The 16055-nt window shown below is 41.3% G+C and overlaps 1 protein-coding gene across 1 annotated transcript; it reads right to left on the minus strand.

Annotated features, from left to right (window-relative positions):
- Positions 1-14868: 14868 nt before the first annotated feature.
- Positions 14869-15807, minus strand: LOC142204448 (olfactory receptor 5AR1-like). Its single transcript, XM_075275760.1, has one exon. The coding sequence runs from the start codon at positions 15805-15807 to the stop codon at positions 14869-14871; it is 939 nt and encodes a 312-aa protein (XP_075131861.1).
- Between the last annotated feature and the right edge of the window lie 248 nt (positions 15808-16055).

The following is a 16055-nucleotide window of genomic DNA, read 5'->3' on the forward strand; positions in this document are numbered from 1 at the left end:
TAGCAGATACAAAAGATACTAGGAGTCATACAGTAGCAACTTAGAAGAAAAGAAGGACTCAGGATCATTTAGTTCTCTGTGCGGAGTGATCTTCACTTAGCCTGAGGTTGATTATACAGCCTGACCTCAGAGCAGATAATGATAATTTTACCTGCATACATGGGCACACATTTCTTCTTATAGGCATCTTCTTCTGTGTGGAGCTTGAGGACCTTACCTGTACAGATCCTTTAAATAGGACGTTTCATGTCCTCTAACAATGGCGGTTTTATATGGCACTGACCGTGGAGAGATATCTGTGTCGAAACTAATGCACCAATATTCCTGGTACCCGGGCGTATAACTGGACAGCTTTAACAGTGCACTGAATTCAGTTATCTAGGGGTATATAATACCGCCAGGGGCCAGAGGACATGAAAGGTCCTCTTTAAGCCTTACATATCTGTCTATGTGTGTATCTGCATATACATCTGTGCTTAGGGATTATCATACATTGTGACCTTGATTTACTGCAAAAAATAACAAAATAACTGCAAAAAAATTGCAAATGTGTAAGGGGGATGTGCAGGAGTTCAGGACTGCTGGAGCCTGTGCTTGCCCCTGTGGTTGTTAAAAGAGCCACAAATTTCAGCAACATATTTTCTGGGTGTAAAAAAAATAAACTTGTTACAATTGACTTAACATTTGCCTTTAGCAGTAAATATGTTTTATTAAAAATTAAAATAAATCCATTTAGTAACGAAAATATGCAGTGTGAATAGTAACTCTATATATAATACTTACTGTTCAGCTTGATTGATTTTAATTGGCACATAAAGAGTCAATGATGGAGGATTTATTTGGCACATCAAGAGTCAACGGTAGAGGAGATACTAGGTGCCCGCTCTGATCTATGGATGTAAGGGTTTGCTCATGGTGTATTCATGGTTTTATAGGTGTAGTAATGCCTTAGAGTAAAGATATTGTTAATCCCTGTGGCCTCTTATCTCAGTTTAGCAGTTCTTTGTCAGATATTCTGCAGGGACAATCGTTCCCCTAGTTATATCCATAAGGATCAATGCTTCCATGTAATAGATAGGAAAATATGAGCTGAAGAACCATCTGTGTAATGGCCCTTATTAGACACAGAAAAAGAACCCAAATCCATAATTGTCCTACAGGGAATGGCCTACGTACATATGTAAGAACGTGCAGTAAAAAGTGAGATCCAACGAATCCTTCTTGAATTAAAAACTTCTTTATTAAGCAAAAATATTAAAAAATACATCTACTTGGATGGTTAGACAAAGATGGTAAGAGTCATTGTGGTAGTTATTGCCTCTAGCTGACGCGTTTCGAAAGAAACCTTTCTTAATCGTAAGAAAAAAAAGGGAATCTGATGATTGGATCCCTTTAAAGGAGTTAGTCTTTACAAGAGTTTGACACCAGAACCCCCTCAGATCGATTATTCCAGGACACTATGGCTCCAGGTAGTGTTCTAATAATGAGAACCACACTGCTCATTCACAGTACAAAGAGTAGCTGCAGTGAGACGTCTTTTCAAGTTCCCCGAGAATATTATATTTGGAGGTCCAGGAGATGTATGGAAAAATAAAAAATAATCCATATTCATCTTTCTTCACCTCTCCAAGGCTCTGCCACAGTGTCTTGTAGTAAAGGTACCATTGAAGGTTCTCGGCAGGGGCGTAACTTGAGGGGGTGAAGAGGGTACAGTCACATCGGGACCCAGGAGCCTTAGGGGGCTCCAAAGCACTGGTATCAGTATTAAGGTTAGAGTTTCCATCTCCATCTAACCCATAAGCCAAGGAGACCCACAGATTCCCCTAATCACACTAAGGTGGATTAAACTCCTTAGCACTAGAGATGAGCGAGTAGTACTCGATCGAGTACCACTCACTATTCAAATGTAAAAGTTTGATGCAGAACCAGCATTGATTGGCTGAATGCTATACAGTCGGCCAATCAATGCTGGTTCTTCTCCTACCTTTAGAAGTCTTCTCCGTGCAGCTTCCCCGCGGCATCTTCCGGCTCTGAATTCACTCTGCCAGGCATCGGGCCTGGGCATGTAAGTGGGCATGCGCAGTCGGCTCTGCCCAGGCTCGATTCCTGGCAGAGTGAATTCAGAGCCGGAAGATGCCGCGGGGAAGCTGCACGGAGAAGACTTCTCGGAGGATCCTGCCCGACCCTCACTCGTGGACTTGGTAAGTATAATTTGATCGAATGTTGCCTACCCCTGAAATGAGCATTTTTCCCCCCATAGACTATAATAGGGTTCGATATTCGATTTGAGTAGTCGAATATTGAGGGGCTACTCGAAACGAATATCGAACCTCGAACATTTTACTGTTTGCTCATCTCTACTTAGCACCTTTAACCATCACTATCAAGAATTTGCTGTAGGGATGAGGTAAAGGGCCCCGAGCAATAGATTGCACGTGGACCCACAAGACTTTAGTTACGCTACTGGTTGTAGGTTTGAAGAGATGAGTATTTAGGGTCCTCTGTGAGGTTGTGATTAGGGAACAGTCTTATCTACTGTCAAAATGAGCTCCAGACTATAGGGGATGTGCTGGAGAAATCTTGAAGGAGGAGCGGATTAGCACAAAGTGAAGGAGATATTGAGAGGATCAGAGATTACATGTTTGGAGGTAGCGGGATGTTATGTCACAGATGTATGGAGAGGACAGGTTGTAGATAGCCTTATATGACAACTTGAGCATTTTAAACTCTATTTGCTGAGTGATGGGTAGCCAGTATAGGGAGTCAAAAAGGGAGCGGCCTGAGAGAGGTGGATTAAATTAGAGGTTTCGTTGAGGGTGGATTTAAGGGCAGGGAGAGAATTGGCTAGAAGGCCATCCTGATCGCTCAACCCTAATTGTATATTATTAGAGATGAGCGAACAGTAAAATGTTCGAGGTTTGATATACGTTTCGAGTAGCCCCTCAATATTCGACTACTCGAATCGAATATCGAACCCTATTATAGTCTATGGGGGGAAAATGCTTGTTTCAGGGGTAGGCAACGTTCGATCAAATTATACTTACCAAGTCCACGAGTGAGGGTCGGGCTGGATCCTCCGAGAAGTCTTCTCTGTGCAGCATCTTCCGGCTCTTCATTCACTCTGCCAGGCATCTACCACCCTTTTCTATACACCAGAGAGCGCGGTTCTTCCACAATGGACCCTTGGTCCTCTACTTCTGTCCATTACTCCCCTGGTAGGGTCATTGTAACACAACAGTTAACAGATGCCCTAACATCCCCCACACCACAAAACGTGACAAACAAGGCACATTAAAAACATGGCACAAAAACATTAAAACTGAACACACATAGACTTGTTAAAAAGGTTTATCTTTACGAGATGACAGTAAATATAATGCATTTATCTCCTTTATTGATCTTACTCTTCGGGATGAGCAAGCTTTGTTATGCGTTTTCCCAAAATTTGGGGCTTGGCTGAACCAATATATTATTCCAGACCACAGAGTTTAATAAGTGAAGGCCCAGAGTGGCTGTGTAAACATCACAAAAAGTGTTACCCACCTCTTCTGACCTCACATCTGGTGCAGGTTTCTATTTCTTTTGGGTCTCTTATGGCTTCCTGAAAGTTAGTGCCCTCTTGACCGCTGGAGATCTGTGATTGGGCATTATCGATCACATGGGGACTGTCAGCATCATAGTAGTTGTGTCTAAGAATCATTTACTTTGGCATGCCCAGAAGATCCCAAGAGTTGTAATAATACCAGTTCCAGTTAGGACAAAGTTCAGTCCAAAATTAAATTGCCTGGCAACTTTGGACCGAGTGGACTTCCACCATCACCAAACTATAAGGTGACATATTATATATATATATATATATATATATATATATATATATATATATATATATATATATACAGTCCTATGAAAAAGTTTGGGCACCCCTATTAATCTTAATAATTTTTTGTTCTAAATATTTTGGTGTTTGCAACAGCCATTTCAGTTTGATATATCTAATAACTGATGGACACAGTAATATTTCAGGATTGAAATGAGGTTTATTGTACTAACAGAAAATGTGCAATATGCATTAAACAAAAATTTGACCGGTGCAAAAGTATGGGCACCCTTATCATTTTATTGATTTGAATTCCCCTAACTACTTTTTACTGACTTACTGAAGCACAAAATTGGTTTTGTAACCTCAGTGAGCTTTGAACTTCATAGCCAGATGTATCCAATCATAAGAAAAGGTATTTAAGGTGGCCAATTGCAAGTTGATCTCCTATTTGAATCTCCTCTGAAGAGTGGCATCATGGGCTACTCAAAACAACTCTCAAATGATCTGAAAACAAAGATTGTTCAACATAGTTGTTCAGGGGAAGGATACAAAAAGTTGTCTCAGAGATTTAACCTGTCAGTTTCCACTGTGAGGAACATAGTAAGGAAATGGAAGACCACAGGGACAGTTCTTGTTAAGCCCAGAAGTGGCAGGCCAAGAAAAATATCAGAAAGGCAGAGAAGAAGAATGGTGAGAACAGTCAAGAACAATCCACAGACCACCTCCAAAGAGCTGCAGCATCATCTTGCTGCAGATGGTGTCACTGTGCATCGGTCAACTATACAGCGCACTTTGCACAAATAGAAGCTGTATGGGAGAGTGATGAGAAAGAAGCCGTTTCTGCACGTACGCCACAAATAGAGTTGCCTGAGGTATGAAAAAGCACATTTGGACAAGGCAGCTTCATTTTGGAAACAAAAATTGAGTTGTTTGGTTATAAAAAAAGGCGTTATGCATGGCGTCCAAAAAGAAACAGCATTCCAAGAAAAACACATGCTACCCACTGTAAAATTTGGTGGAGGTTCCATCATGCTTTGGGGCTGTGTGGCCAATGCCGGCATCGGGAATCTTGTTAAAGTTGAGAGTCGCATGGATTCCACTCAGTATCAGCAGATTCTTGAGAATAATGTTCAAGAATCAGTGACGAAGTTGAAGTTACGCCGGGGATGGATATTTCAGCAAGACAATGATCCAAAACACCGCTCCAAATCCTCAGGCATTCATGCAGAGGAACAATTACAATGTTCTGGAATGGCCATCCCAGTCCCCAGACCTGAATATCATTGAACATCTGTGGGATGATTTGAAGCGGGCTGTCCATGCTCGGCGACCATCTAACTTAACTGAACTTGAATTGTTTGTCCAAAATACCTTTATCCAGGATCCAGGAACTGATTAAAAGCTACAGGAAGCGACTAGAGGCTGTTATCTTTGCAAAAGGAGGATCTACTAAATATTAATGTCACTTTTCTGTTGAGGTGCCCATACTTTTGCACCGGTCAAATTTTGGTTTAATGCATATTGCACATTTTCTGTTAGTACAATAAACCTCATTTCAATCCTGAAATATTACTGTGTCCATCAGTTATTAGATATATCAAACTGAAATGGCTGTTATAAACACCAAAATATTTAGAACTAAAAATGATTAAGATTAATAGGGGTGCCCAAACTTTTTCATAGGACTGTATATACATATATATACATAAAGTTATCCCGAATACCATCTATAAACATATGAGACCATGGTGTAGGTAAAACGGGGGGTTGGCCACAGTTTTATTGACCATCATGACACCACCAACCATACCCCATGATCCTGATCCTCTTCTTGTAAACATCAGTTCTAAAACCCGAATGCCCCAGTGTGAAGCAGTGGGCATGTAGGACCTACTTCTCCTCCAGATTTTAAACCTGGTTTTCTGCCAAGCTGTGACATCTGAAAAGAAAAGAAAAACAACACGAAAACCAAAGGGAGAACATCAACCAAAACCAAAAGGAAAGGTTGGGCGGGTGTTCTTCACATGGACCTACAGCCCTCCACTGTTATTATATAGTAATTCTCCCCCTCCCAATTCTTTATTTAGGAAATGTCATCATATTCAAAGGAAAACATATGCTCCTCCACCACTCAGTTCATGGCCTCCTCCGACAGTTCAGGGTCTTGCACGAATAGTACAGACAACTCTGGATTGCCCAATTCTGCTTACCACAATGTATCATTGTCTCATTCCTTCAATTTTAGAGATGAGCGAGTAGTATTCTATCGAGTAGGTATTCGATCGAATGCTATGGTATTCGAAATACTCGTACTCGATCGAGTACCACTCGCTATTCGAATGTAAAAGTTCGATGCAGAACCAGCATTGATTGGCCGAATGCTATACAGTCAGCCAATCAACGCTGGTTCTTCTCCTACCTTTAGAAGTCTTCTCCGTGCAGCGTCCCAGCAGCATCTTCCGGCTCTGAATTTACTCTGCCAGGCATCGGGCCTGGGCAGAGCCGACTACGCATGCCTGTGCTCTATTTTCTTGTAGTGCAGGCATGCGCAGTCGGCTCTGCCCAGGCCCGATGCCTGGTAGAGTGAATTCAGAGCCGGAAGATGCGGTGAGGACCCGACCCTCACTCGTGGACTTGGTAAGTGTAATTTGATCGAATGTTGCCTACTCCTGAAACGAGCATTTCCCCCCATAGATTATAATAGGATTCGATATTCGATTTGAGTAGTCGAATATTGAGGGGCTACTCGAAACGAATATCGAACCTCGAACATTTTACTGTTCGCTCATCTCTATTCAATTTGCTATACTGTTGCTCACAAGGAATCTTTACTGCCAATAAGTTATTGCACTTTTAGCTTAAGATTTCATTTTTGAATATTGTAGACCATTCTATTTTTGGATTTTAATACATTCTGAGCTATAGTGATGAATTAATGTTTATATTTTTAGTTTTCTCATTCTATCCCATATTACATTGACTATTTTCCTAGCCGAACCCAGAACTTCTTTGTTCCTCAGGCTGTAGACAAAAGGATTTAAGGTTGGGACCACAGCCACAAAAAACACAGAGAGAATTTTGTCTTGGTCAGTAGAATCTTCAGACTCAGGTTTCATGTACATGAAGATGCTTGGCCCGTAGAATAAGAAGACAGTAATGATATGGGATGAGCAGCTGGAGAAAGCCTTGAGCTGCCCCCTATGGGAAGGAATCTTTAAAATTGTGGAGATAATTTTTACATAAGAGGTCAAAATAAACATGAAACTGGAACCTACAAAACATATACCTTCCACCGTGAGGATCAGATTTATACTTCTAGTGTCACTAGCAGAGAGTACCATCAGTTGTAGGATCTCACAAAAGAAATGGTTGATCTTGTGAAAGGAACAGAATGATAATGTAGATATCAACAAGGTGAACACAAAGGAATTCACAGCGCTTAAAAAAATGGAAGAAATCGCTATAACCAAACAAATTTTTCTCGTCATGATCAAAGAATAATGTAGAGGAAAACAAATGGCCACATAGCGGTCATAAGCCATAGAGGTCAGAATGTAAATGTCCGCGTCACCACAGATTACAAAGAAGGATAACTGGGTCATGCAGCCGTAGAAGGAGATGGTCTTGTCTTCGGTTAAAATGATAGACAACATCTTGGGTAGAATGGCAGAGACATAGATGACATCAACAAAAGAGAGATTACACAAGAAGAAATACATGGGGGTGTGAAGTTGGGGAACACCACAGACCAGTGCAATGATAATCAGATTCCCCACCACTGCAAGAAGATACATGATTAAAAACCCGGTAAAAATCAGAATTGCATTTGTTCTGGAGGTTGAGAATGGGGTCAGGTGGAATTCGGTCACTGAACTGATATCACAATTATTCATCTTGAAATTCTGTGTTTAAAGAAAAGAAATTAGATTCTATTATGTGATATGGAATTTTCTTTGATTCTTGAATAAAGTTTTACTTTAGGTCAAAAATTCTGATCCAAAATTTCAAATCTTCTCTTAATATCAAAGATGATCAGAACTGATTTTATTCCGTCCTTCTTCAGCCAATAATACTAATTTTACTATTACTACGACTACTGAGCCAACTGGTTCGAAACAACCTGGATTCAACTAGAATTGTCCAAAAGTTTTGTGTTTGACTCAAATTGAAACTTTTTGGGTTTGTGGTGCTTCAACCTGATTGTTTCAATGGCTTTTGGCTCATCATGTTGTCAGAATCAAGTTAACCTTTGCTGTATCGTAACACAATGATGCTACAGGAGAAGACACACAAAATTAAAGGCTACTATTCCTGCTATTTTGAAGGGATTGCTAACGGGTGGGCCCTCAGAATCATTTATCTGGTGGGTCCAAGAAACCCCAGTTTGACCAAGGCTGCCTTTGTAGATCTGTGTGGAAGCTGCATACAAACTATGATATGGAATTTTTAATTTTAATTTTAACATTATTTACAAAATTCTATTCCTTTTAGATACAGATCTCCCGTTCCTTAGCTTTACTCTTGTCTGGACATGCCCAAATATGTGGACTGAGTAGCAATGTGAGCTGCAGCCTGGCAAGGGTTTTATTAGCATGTCGTGATATTGTATCTAATTTGCTTCATAAGACTAAAATTGAGGCAAGACTAAGTTCCTTAACCAAAATTGGGGCAAGGCTAGGTTCACATTAGAGATGAGCGAACAGTAAAATGTTCGAGGTTCGATATTCGTTTCTAGTAGCCCCTTAATATTCGACTACTTGAATCGAATATCGAACCCTATTATAGTCTATGGGGGGAAAATGCTCGTTTCAGGGGTAGGCAACATTCGATCAAATTATACTTACCAAGTCCACGAGTGAGGGACGGGCTGGATCCTCCGAGCAGTCTTCTCCTTTCAACGTCCCCGCGGCGTCTTCTGGCTCTTCATTCACTCTGCCAGGCATCGGGCCTGGGCAGAGCCGACTGCACATGCCCGAACTACAAGCGGAAATACGCAGTCGGCTCTGCCCAGGCCTGATGCCTGGCAGAGTGAATGAAGAGCCGGAAGACGCCGCGGGGAAGCTGCACGGAGAAGACTTCTAAAGGTAGGAGAAGAACCAGCGTTGATTGGCCGACTGTATAGCATTCGGCCAATCAATGCTGGTTCTGCATCGAACTTTTACATTCAAACAGCGAGTGGTACTCGATCGAGTACGAGTATTTAGAATACCGTAGTATTCGATCGAATACCTACTCGATCGAGTACTACTCGCTCATCTCTAGTTCACATCTATGCTGGACTCTGTCATTTGGATCTTCTGAACAATGGAGACCTGGACCGCTGTTTTAGTAGTTGCACGCGGACACCAAGCAAACCCCCAAATGAACGAAAATATTGGAAAAGTGTTGGAAATTTTTGACCATTGGTTGGCAAAAATTAAAATGAATCGACAATTTTTTAAGCCTAAACAGTCCCTTTCGACCAGGTATTTTAGATATCTAACCATCAACCGCATCATGATCGACTGTATCTAATGTGTATGACTAGCCTTTGTGGCTTTGATTCTTTCTCCTAGTCCTCCCATATGGATGTAAAGGACATTTCCATTAAATTTGCCCTGTGCTGATATAAGTCTATTCACATGCAGCTTTGTTATTGCTTAAATTTATGCCCAATTCAGCCAAAGTGACTTGCAGAAATCTGTGCAAATATTTCAGCAATATACAGAATTCAGAAAAATTAAAAGAATTTTAAATAGAATTTTCACCAACAAATCCGCAGAACATGAACAAAATTCTATCTATATTTTAGCTCAGTATGTGCAGTATCGGATACTTACTGATCTGTCTGCCACATGAGGAGCCAGTCATAGAGGATATGCTCGATATAGCATTGGTCTGATATATGAAGGTTTACTCAATCCTTCCTTACAATTTTAATGATGTAGATTTTTAATTGGTTATAATTTTAATGATGTGCCTTAGAGACTGATCTTTTGTGTCTCTCCCTTGGTGTCAAATTTTAATAAAGCTCAAATATTTTGTCAAGATATTTGGCATGGAAAACCTGAATTCACAAATTTTACAACCACCTTTGTAATGACCCTTTTTGACCAGAATGCCCATTTCCCATTTTTTCATTCCAATTTTTTTTTTATTGATATCCAGATATCCAGTCAAATCTCTACCGAAGTCTGATCAGCATTTATCTGACTATGGCACCAGAGATAATGATGGGACGATTTATCATTGAATTTTGACACATTGTTCCTATTTTTTGCTTTTTTAAAAAATGTTGCTCATACTTTATAACGCTGGATGGAAAGGAACCAAAAAAGAAGAAGGGTATCTTGCGCTTCCTTTTGGAAATATTGAGTTGGGTCATGTTTGGAAACTTGTCCTCAAAAAAGTCCCATACGTTTCCTAGGACTATTGTCCTCTCGAATTGGGTAGGATAGGAGATGATTGGTATCCAGATAATGGTTTGCCAACTTGGGATTAAACAGCTCTCCTAGTGGAAAAAGCTGTTGGAAGATACTGGAAATGCAGCAGGATCCAATGGATTGAAGTCCAAGAAAAAGACCCTCAATGGCGCTCACAATGTCTTCAGCACTCAAGTGATTGAAAGTAATACCGTTAGGGTTGAGTGATCGGGATCGCAAATGTTCGGATTCCGATCGGCGATCGAGTAAATTTCACAATCGCAATCGAAATTCTGATCCCGATCTTTTTGGGCGGGATCAAGATTGGAGGTTATTTCTCACAATGCCTGGCTACTGGCCAATCATTGTGGGAAAGCTTAGCACCCATAGGAATGAATGGAAGCGGCCGGCCGCTTAACCCCAAGCATGTCGGCTGCGGTCATTCATTCCTATGGATTTACTGCAGCCTGCCACTCTTCTGCTTCGTCCCTGTTTTACTGTATACTCAGCTGAATATACGGTAAAACAGGGACGAAGCAGAAGAGTGGCAGGCTGCGGTAAATCACTGTGTGCTGTGCTGCTGTGAGGACGACAAGGCAAGTTCGTGAGTAGATAGATACTACTGTACATTGACTTGTCTATCTACTAGACAAGTCAATGTACAGTAGTATCTATCTACTTGCAAACTTCGCTCAACTTACCTGCACAGAAGTGCTGCCGCTGCCCTCTTCTGTTCCGGTCCTCTTTCCTTCAGATGTCTTCAGAGCGCCCTGCGACCCCCCACCTCCATAGACTAGTATTATAGAGATGATGGGAGAAGGCAGGGACTGGTGGCTGAAGAGAGTGTGGGCGGGTACTGGGAAGGGAGATGTGAGTGTTGCACTCACATCTCCCTGCCCACACTCTCCTAAGCCACAACAAGCCCTGCCTACTCCCATCATCTCTAACACTAGCCTAGGGAGGTGGCGGCGCTCTGAAGGCCTGTGAAGGAGAGACCAAGACTGGACCGGACAAAGAAGAACTGGGAGCAGCAGCGGATCTGTGCAGGTAAGTGGACAACAGGGGGGATTTTTTTTTTAATCACTACACATCGTGGAGTCCAAAAATTTTTCAATTTTTGGACTCCACGCCGTGTGGTGAATAGGATCGTTTTTAGAATCCGATCTTCATTTACTAAAAAAATCCCATTGACTTGCATCGGGATCGGAATTGGAATCGGGATCGGGTTCGAATAAAAAATGATCGGAAATCGGATTTTAAAAACGATCTTGAAATTTCAAGATCAGCTCAACCCTAAATACCATTTATTGATTACGAGTTTCGAGTTTTTTTTGTGTTTGGATACAAACACAACCTCTTCATGAGATCTTAAATGTTGTAGCAGAAATGCATGCTCTTTCATTTCTGCTACAATATTTGAGATCTGATGAAGAGGTCGTGTTTGGATCCAAACACAAAAAAACTCTTAATCAATAAATGGTATTACTTTCAATCACTTGAGTGTTGAAGACATTGTGAGCGCCATCGGGGGTCTTTTCTTGGGCTCAATCCATTGGATCCCACTGCATTTCCAGTATCATACTTTATAATACGTACAATATACATGGTGCACTTTTCTACTGATTTCCAGCGAATGCACCATTTATCTAAAGTGATCTGTAGTGTGGGCATGGTATAAATGCCACGTAGATGCTGCTTAAGGGCTTATTCATTTGACAACAAAATACAGCATTAGCAACATATTGAATTCAATGTGTATATTTACATGGCTGATTTTTCTATGGCCAGTTTTTTCATGGCCATTAAAAAATACTGACATGCACCATCTTTGTCCATGAAAACGGACATAGATAGTGGCTTGTAAATAGATTCATTGAAAATCATAAACTGAAACAGATAAGGGGACAGTACCGAGCCGGACCTCATGTGATACCGTATAGACAAGTGAGAGAGACAAAGCAATAAAATGCTCACTCATCTTCTATGGTTGTGATAAGGTCACAACCGCCAAAGAGCATGGAGTCTTAAGTTTCTTATATTACCAGTTACATTACATGATTTCCTTTACCTGTTATCTTCGCCATGAACAGAATCTGGTTCTTACTTTACTTTCTATCTATCCTTTGGCTTATGGGCTCCCATAAAGGTCTGCAAATTCACCACTAATCAGATGACAGCAAAATACCAGTCTTAAGTTGTGCCATCTCTATCCATTTACACTGGATAAAGGGGTTCACACCTCGAAACGCGTAGTGTGCTGTTGATGAATACAGAAGTCTTTGACTAAATTTCCTGGGTGAAGCACAATTCCTTTCTCCTGTCCCATTTGGGAGTCTATTCCTGGTCCTTTTGAAACAATGTTAAAGAAGAACTTTCACGTCCTTGGGCACATGCGGTGTAATATACTGCTAGAAAGCCGACAGTGCGCTGAATTCAGCCATCAGCTTTCCTGTTCTGTGCCCCCGCTTAAGAGCTATTGGTGCTGTTAGTGGGGAACACCCCCCCAGTACTCATCTGTGGACAAGTACTATCGGGAGTAGAGAAGGTGTTCCTCACCGCTCTGTGTCATGTCTGGGTGGCAAGTAACACCCCCTCTCACAGTACAGCGCAAGACACTACTGTGAGGAGGGCAGTACGTTTCTAACAGACTGTCAGAAACACCTTTCTGACACTGAAGAGCTACAGTACCGACATCAATAGCTCTTCAGCGGGGGCACAGTACTGGAAAGCCGATAGTGCGCTGAATTCAGCACACTGTCAACTTTCTAGTGGTGTATTACACCGCATGTGCCCGAGGACGTGAAAGGTCCTCTTTCAGTTTTATTATGAAAGAGAAAGCTAATTTTTTGGGGCAACATGTTCATAAATCCAGCTCATTTTGCAGCATTTTTGCCAACTACCACATTCATGACACAATCACTGCAAAATGCAGTGCAAAAACCAACATAAAACAGCATAAAACATAATATACATCAACAATTTCTGTAATACTAGCAGTGACCTTGGGGGACACTGCCACCAAAAATTGGCGCAATATATTGTTTCAAATAAATTTTAACTCAATTTTTTTTTCCGATGATCATTGACCATCTGGTGGCCATTAGAGATGAGCGAGTACTGTTCGGATCAGCCGATCTGAACAGCACGTTCCATAGAAATGAATGGATGCACCTGGTACTTCCGCTTTGATGGCGGCCAGCCGCTTAACCCCCCGCCTGCCGGCTACGTTCATTCATTTCTATGGGAGCGTGCTGTTTGGATCGGCTGATCCGAACAGTACTTGCTCATCTCTAGTGGCCATTCCTTGCCTACTCACAGGTAATGTGAACCAACGTTCTTCTAGTCTTTATCCGGATTTTCTGCCCGTAAGCACAATATGTTTAATGTATGCATGACTTATATGGCATCACAATTCTTGGAAATGACTTAGTCATACATTGTAAAGACTGCTACTATAAAATAAATAAACTACTGTGAACATTCGGAAGATCTTCACAAACACTAAGAGAGATATGTCTTGTAGAGATGAGCGAACACTAAAATGTCCGAGGTTCGAAATCCGATTCGAACAGCCGCACACTGTTCGACTGTTCGAACGGATTTCGAACCCCATTATAGTCTATGGGGGGAAATGCTCGTTTCAGGGGTATGCAAAATTCGATAAAATTATACTTACCAAGTCCACGAGTGACGGTCAGGCTGGATTCTCCTTGAAGTCTTCTCTTGGCGCAGCGTCCCCGCGTCTTCTTCCTGCTGGAATTCACTCTGCCTAGGCATCGGGGCCTAGGCAGACCCGACTGCGTATGCGCGGTCATGCGCGGACATACGCAGTTAGCTCTGCCCGGCCCAACGCCTGAGGGGACGCTGCACGGAGAAGACTTCTAAAGGTAAGAGAAGAACCAGCGTTGATTGGCAGAATGTATAGCATTCTGCCAATCAACGCTGGTTCTGCATCAAACCTTAAACTTCGAACAGCTAGTAGTGTTCGATTGAGTACGAGTATTTTGAATACCGCAGTATTCGATCGAACACCTACTCGATCGAACACTACTCACTCATCTCTAGTGTCTTGTATTCTGTCCAATTGGAACCAATCATCCTGACCCTACAGGATATTTAAGAATTGGAAGCTCACTAACAAGGAAGCAGATCACTTGGTTTGAGGATCATAACTAAATTTGACTATAACACTATGGATCTGTTACATATTCCGTTCTGCCACTGGAAACTGTATAGTTAAACCCATAAAGAGCCACATGGTGCTTGGACATGGCCTAAATAAATTTAAGAAATGAGAATACTAACTGATTTGTAGACAGCTATGGTTTGGACTATTGTACGTAGAGCAAAGTCTAATGGAATCTTCGAAGCCACATCCTTGGAGAGTAGTCTTGACTAGACAACTCTTTTGCATAGTCTTTACTAGACAACTGATTTTTTGGCAGAAATTGTATTTTTGGTACTTTTTTGGTGTTAGCTGAGCAGAGACTTCAATTGATAGGGTGGCTGATCCTGAATTAACCCATCAGTCTGTATATATGCCCTACGTAAGGGAAAGCCTAGCTATGGTACCATCTATATTAAATATGGCTTTATATATAAATGACTTCCAATAAAATATCAGGTCTGGGAATTCTTTGACGTGACTTAGAATTTGTTCCACAAGATATTTGTGACTTTTCTAAGAGCTCCTAGAACTTCCTTGTTCCTCAGGCTATAGACAAATGGATTTAATGTTGGAACAGCGGCCACATAGAGTAACGAAGTAAACTTGTCTTGATCTGAGGAATGTTCAGATACCGATTTCATGTACAAAATTAAAATGGGTCCATAGAATAATGTAACAGAGGTCAGATGGGATGAGCAGCTAGAGAAGGTCTTCCATCGACTCTTATGAGAATGTATCTTCATAATGGCAGAAATAATGCGTAAGTAGGAGAACAGGATGAATAAAAAAGTCAAAAACACCAGACATATGTCTTCAATGAACAGAACCAATTCCCTACTTGTAGTGTCGCTGTCGGAGAGCGCCATTAATGCCCTGATCTCACAGAAGAAGTGGTTGATGTCAGATGAATGACAAAATGATAGACTATACGTGAGCAATGTGAACATGAGAGAGTTGAGGGTGCTGAGAACCAAGGAGAAGGCTGCCATAGTAAGGCAATTTTTTTGGCTCATCATCATAGGATAATGCAATGGGGAACAAACCGCCATATGGCGGTCATAGGCCATACAGGTCAGAATGAAAATCTCTTCATCAACACAGAATATGAAGAAATAAAGTTGGGTGATACAGCTAGGTAGAGAAATCTTCTTATCCGCCGTTAAGGTCACAGACAACAAATTTGGGAATATAGCAGAAATGTATGTGGCGTCTACGATGGACAGGTTACAGAGGAAGAAGTACATGGGAGTGTGAAGTTGAGGCACAGCGAAGACTAGGGAAGCAATAAGCAGGTTTCCAAGGACAGATACTATATAGATGAATAAAAACCCAATAAATAGAATATGTGTCATGTTTCCAGTGGTGGAGAATGCGAGAATATGGAACTCCAGCACTGTGGTGTTTGGACACATCTTCATTTTGATGGCCTAGAAATAAAAAGGGAAGTTCTTTGTGTTTTTAATTTTTTTTTCAAGATTTTTGCATTTTGAAAGAATTTTCACATTTAAAACATGGTGGAAATTAACCAAAATGGCAGCTCTTAAAAACTGCTATGTCCATTTAGCTTCTATCAACTCCAATCAGTATAGCCATCCATATAGTTGTGTCAGTGTCACTCCATGTCAGCGATCACCTGGGCTAACAGTGGTCAGATCTCAATACCAAT

The sequence above is a fragment of the Leptodactylus fuscus genome, chromosome 5 (genome assembly GCF_031893055.1).
Source record: "Leptodactylus fuscus isolate aLepFus1 chromosome 5, aLepFus1.hap2, whole genome shotgun sequence".
NCBI classification, from domain to species: Eukaryota; Metazoa; Chordata; class Amphibia; order Anura; family Leptodactylidae; genus Leptodactylus; species Leptodactylus fuscus.

Bases quoted from the DNA above. Each gene is read 5' to 3' on its own strand.
- LOC142204448 (XM_075275760.1), bottom strand. From the start codon at position 15,807: ATGAAGATGTGTCCAAACACCACAGTGCTGGAGTTCCATATTCTCGCA.